General features: G+C 45.4%; 1 protein-coding gene across 1 annotated transcript; it reads right to left on the bottom strand.

Annotated features, from left to right (window-relative positions):
* Window positions 1-2577: 2577 nt before the first annotated feature.
* On the bottom strand, window positions 2578-3393 carry LOC148477240 (cyclin-dependent kinase 5 activator 1-like). Its single transcript, XM_088456976.1, has one exon. It carries the CDS (start codon window positions 3391-3393, stop codon window positions 2578-2580), a length of 816 nt encoding a protein of 271 aa, XP_088313102.1.
* Between the last annotated feature and the right edge of the window lie 1565 nt (window positions 3394-4958).

The following is a 4958-nucleotide window of genomic DNA, read 5'->3' as shown; positions in this document are numbered from 1 at the left end:
CTCCAGTGTGTACTCCGAAAGAGTGTTTAGTGCAGCCAGGAACCTTGTCAGCGAAAGGCGTAGGAGGTTGCTTCCACAGAATGTGGAGAAGATGATGTTCATCAAAATGAATTATCAGCTCTTCCAGGGAGACCAGCCTCCAGAAGGTACAGAGGGACCTGTGGTGGTGGATTCAAGTAGGGACGAGATCATACTTTGTGAGGATGAGGATGTACACACTGAAGAGGGTGAGGAATCGGTGGATGAGGAGGATGAGGATGACATCTTGCCTCCGTAGAGCCAGTTTGTGCAGGGACAGATTAATTGCCAGCTTGTTTTGTGGGGGCCCAAACGAACCAATAATTTCAGCCACAGTTGTGTGGCAGACCCTGGCACTGAAATGATTGGTTTGTGAAAGTGTGCATGTCCTGTTTATACAACATAAGGGTGGGTGGGAGGGCCCAAGGACAATTCCATCTTGCACCTCTTTTTTTTCTTTGCATTATGTACAGTTTGGGGCCTAGTTTTTCAAACTGCCATCCTGTCTGCCACTGCAGTATCACGCCTAGATGGGTCACGTGTTTGTGCCGCCCACTCGTGTCGCTTAGCATAGTCATCCAGCTACCTCGGTGCAACCTTTTGGACATAAAAACACTATTGTGAGGTGTGAGGTGTTCAGAATAGACTGGAAATGAGTGGAAATTAAGGTTATTGAGGTTAATAATAGCATAGGAGCAGAAAAACCTACAAATTCTGTGATTTTAGCTGTTTTTATGCTTTTTTTAAAAAAAATACAGATCCAAAACACAAAACCCAGAACCCAAAACACGGAAGGGTGGTTTTGGCAAAACCAATCCAGATCCAAAACACGAAGAAAGATCCATATCCAAAACCAAAACACGAAAAGTGGCCGGTGCACACCCCTAATATATATATGCACAACACTCAGCCTGCCCCCTGCTTTATATAACTAATTTATTCTACAACTACTATAAAGCAGCAGCAGGACTGACAAGCATCTCACCTCCTGCTGCTACTGCCAGGCCGCCTTCACGGAGCTCCTGTGGCTATGGTGCCTGGAAGACATTAGTGGCTGCTTGAAGGTGCGGTAGTGGCGGTGGGCGGCTCTAGTGAAGCCCAGCCCTCCACTGCGCGCCACCATCATGGCAACTTTTGATCATACACCGGCGCCGGAGAGGAGAAAGGGAGGTCGGTGCGCGGCCGCGATGGTGGGTGCGCGGCGTGGTGGGGAAGTGCACGACCGGGTGGTGGGCCGGACAGCTACTGGCTGGCTGCTGTAGAAGGGAAAAAATAAATCCTGTCTACAGCAGCAGAGACACAGATGTCTATGGGCCTATTCTGATGGTGGGCCTGGAGCTGAAGCTCCATCCGCCCCATTAGTAATCCGGCCCTGCCTAACAGCATACTTGCCGACTTTCTGGCTGCTCCTTCCAGGAGGGAACAGCCAGATCGGCAGGATGGGGCGTGTGGCCGGGCGGGTGATGGGGCATTTGTGGGCATGGTGGCGCCACACAATCGCATCATTTTGGCCCTGCCCCTGCTACACAATGCACATAATACAGGCATTGTGAAGCAGAGGGCGCGGCCAAAATGAAACCAGCAGCGGAGGGGGCATCACCTGCCCCCTCCGCTGCTGGGATTTAACTATTAATCGCAGGGGGGGAGGTCAGGGGGAATCAGCGGCTGCCGGGAGGCTTGCCTGCCTTTCCGGGGGGGGCAGGGAGCTGCATCCAATTTTTTGGAGGGTCCCGGCCAAATCAGGAGGGTAGGCAAACCTGCGTAATAGTTGATTCGACCTTGGAGCTACAGTAAGAGCCAACTCCTAAACCTGGAACTGGAGGGGAGAGGAAATACAAATGTGTGCTGGAGCTTAGTTCCTGCAGCTGCGCTGCTTGCTGCCAGCTTCAGGTTTTGAAATGAACCATAAAAGTAGGTAAATGTCTCTATCCAACTATCATTGATTAGGAAGTCACATAAAATGTACTACATTTAGTTTAAATAGCCACTAAATAAATAAAAAAATCAAATAAAATGTATGTGTAGCCCGTAGCAAGAATATCTCTAAGGCTGGCACTGGATGTATGGAATGGCATAAAGCTGGAAAACTTGTATCACCACAAATGCCACCTTGTAGGATATCTTGAAAAAGCCTTTTGCCCCCAGTTTTTTTACATAAATATTTGCAAATGTCTTTTACTGTTTTGCAAACAGGTATTGTTTGCCAATAAGGTGATCTCAGGACCCTCTGCAGAGCATTGTTGCAGTGAGAAAATCACAAAACATTGCCTAGGTCAACCCTGTCCATATACGAGACCTATCAAGCAAAATAATACACCAACCAATTTTATAGAAAAAAAACAAAAACATTTTATTGTAAATGCAACGATTATTATTAATACTGGAACTGATGGTGGAACTTGCAGTTTCAGCGAACGTCCTGGAACTGATGGTGGAACTTGCTGTGTCATTGCATAGCCTGGACCTGATGTTTGATGGCACACAGCCTGGAGCCAATGGTGATGCTTGCTGTGTCGGCGAAGAGCCTGGAACTGATGGTGGAGTTTGATGATAGGCTGTCTATGTGCTCTCCTGTCCACCCTCAGCTATGAGATCGACAAAGGTCTGGATGAAAAAATGGTGGTCAGCATGGAAGCACAGCATGTTTGCGCTCATGAAATCAATAATGTAGAGGCAACGGTTCCAAAAGTCTTCCCTCGAGCTTTCCACTAAGAATGGCTTCATTGGATAGGAGGTCTCACTACCCATGTAGGCATAGGATATATAAAGACATGTGGATAGAAATGCCAGTAATTCTTGCTCACTGTCCAACTCTGATAGAACGAACTCTCGGCAGAGCATGTAGAGGAACACTATATTGGTCGGATTGATGAAGCCTTCTTCCTGCCAGTATCCAGTGAGAGACATGTCTATGCTTGTTATCCATACAATTATATCTGTTGGTGACAGTTTGTTCAGCTGGTGACACCTTCTACAGATGAACTCTGTAAAACAATTCAGGAGCCCGCTGGTGGATGCCAGCATCATTGTGCATTTTGGACTCGTGCACACTTTCTGGTCTTCAGCTGACTCAGAAACATTAGACGCAGGCTTCTTAGCAAAAGTATTGGGTGAGGCCTGTGTGAAGGTTGTTAAATCCACACAGGATAGAGAATGCTTCATACTTTCTCTGATGAGGTGGGTAACATTGGTTTCACCGCTTCTGCGTTGTCTCCTTTTAGTCATAAATCGCCTTAAGCGCCAGATGAGCGAATGTCTTTCAACTGATCTTCCAGTCTCGCTGTTCTCGACAGCAGCACGATGGGTCCCATCTGATGCATCTTCCTCTGCCTTGCCTGCCTTGTGGCAGCATCGGAATGGGATACAATTCCACATTCCTATTCTTAATCCATGGTACCTGCAAGCAGAAATGTCTGCAGGAAGCAAATTCGGATTCGGTCTGTGATCTGTGCTCACTCTGACTGCAGCAGGCAATCAGATAGGCACAATCCGTTTTCCGCACTTTGTAAAAGAAGCTGCCCGTTTGTAGACTAGGCAGCAACTAAGTCCAGGAGGCTGTTGTCAGAGATGCTCTGCGTACAATGGGCATTGTGACACGGAATGATGTCTGTGATGCGTTACTTATGCTAATGAGCTACTGATAACATCTAGGTAATTCAAAAAGTGATGTAATGTGCTGGTCAAGTAGCAGCAGAAAACTATAGTAAACCAATGTAGCACTGATTATCTATGTACAGTGTGTAAATATTAAGTGTCATATAATTTTCTGACTACGGTAAGGGTGTGTACACGCTAGACGATTTTTTTAAACGATATTGCCGATAATGTTACATCGTTATGACAATTTTGTTTAATAGTCTAGTGTGTACGTGATATATTGTTAACGATGAGCAATCCTGCGAGTTATTAACGATATCCCCAGTCGTCTTTATGTGCAGTACAACCTGGGGATATATTGTTAGCGATGCCACGCTGCCGAACGCAGCCTGGCCCTGCTCCCCCCTCCCACCGTCGTTCATCGTTGCCGGCATCAGCAAGTGTGTATGCATTTACCGATATGTGTGTACCCACCTTAAGTCTGTGGCACCCAGGTAGCAAAATCCATTTGAGTAAAACATTAAATTATAGTGTTTGAAATCCATTATAGCAATTACCTAAATCATTATCTCTGAGGCTCTGTGTGAGATTTTTATTTAATCCTAATAAACTGAAACCCCTTATAACAAACCGCTATTAAACCAAGATCCCATGAGGGGATTCTATTTACATTTCACTGACCAATAGAAAATCTCATTTATGTTGGCAGAGATTTGTCCTGACTGTGGGCCTGATTCAGACCCGCTTGCGAGCGCTATGCATCCCCCCGTATACCTCTCCTCTGCAGGGACAGTGTATACAGCACTATAGCCCTCCCAGACACTGAATCTGGGCAGGTAGATTGTAGTAGCAAGGTGCAGTGAGTATTACTTTCTGCATGGTATGTGACTTTTGCTAGCGCTGACTGTCTTGTGTTTTTTCTCTCTGTTTAAACTGTTAGTCTATATGCCTATCCCTTTCTCTCCCCTACAGCCCTGACAGGTGTGTGTGAGAAGGGCTTTTCTTTGATCTCACTTATATAAATTCAAGTATTTGTGAGGTCTGTCACACACAGTTGCATGCTACACGGTACCATATCTGTGGACCTGTGTGTTGCATGAATGCAGGTTCACCAGTTGTGCGCTACTGAACTATCCAATATATTATATATATATATACAATTATATATATATATATATATATATTATATATATATATATATAGCTGCAACATAGACTGCACTCATGAGACTTTAAATCATTTCAAAGAATGAACATAACACCATTCGGCCTGTAATTAACGTTTCAGGGATATGACCCCTTTATCAAGACTTACATATATACTGAAAAAACAGAGAATACCTG

This window comes from Taudactylus pleione, unplaced genomic scaffold (genome assembly GCF_031769625.1).
Source record: "Taudactylus pleione unplaced genomic scaffold, aTauple2 ptg000731l, whole genome shotgun sequence".
NCBI classification, from domain to species: Eukaryota; Metazoa; Chordata; class Amphibia; order Anura; family Myobatrachidae; genus Taudactylus; species Taudactylus pleione.
This window is presented reverse-complemented; position numbering and strand designations above follow the sequence as displayed.

Bases quoted from the DNA above. Each gene is read 5' to 3' on its own strand.
- LOC148477240 (XM_088456976.1), bottom strand. From the start codon at position 3,393: ATGTGGAATTGTATCCCATTCCGATGCTGCCACAAGGCAGGCAAGGCA.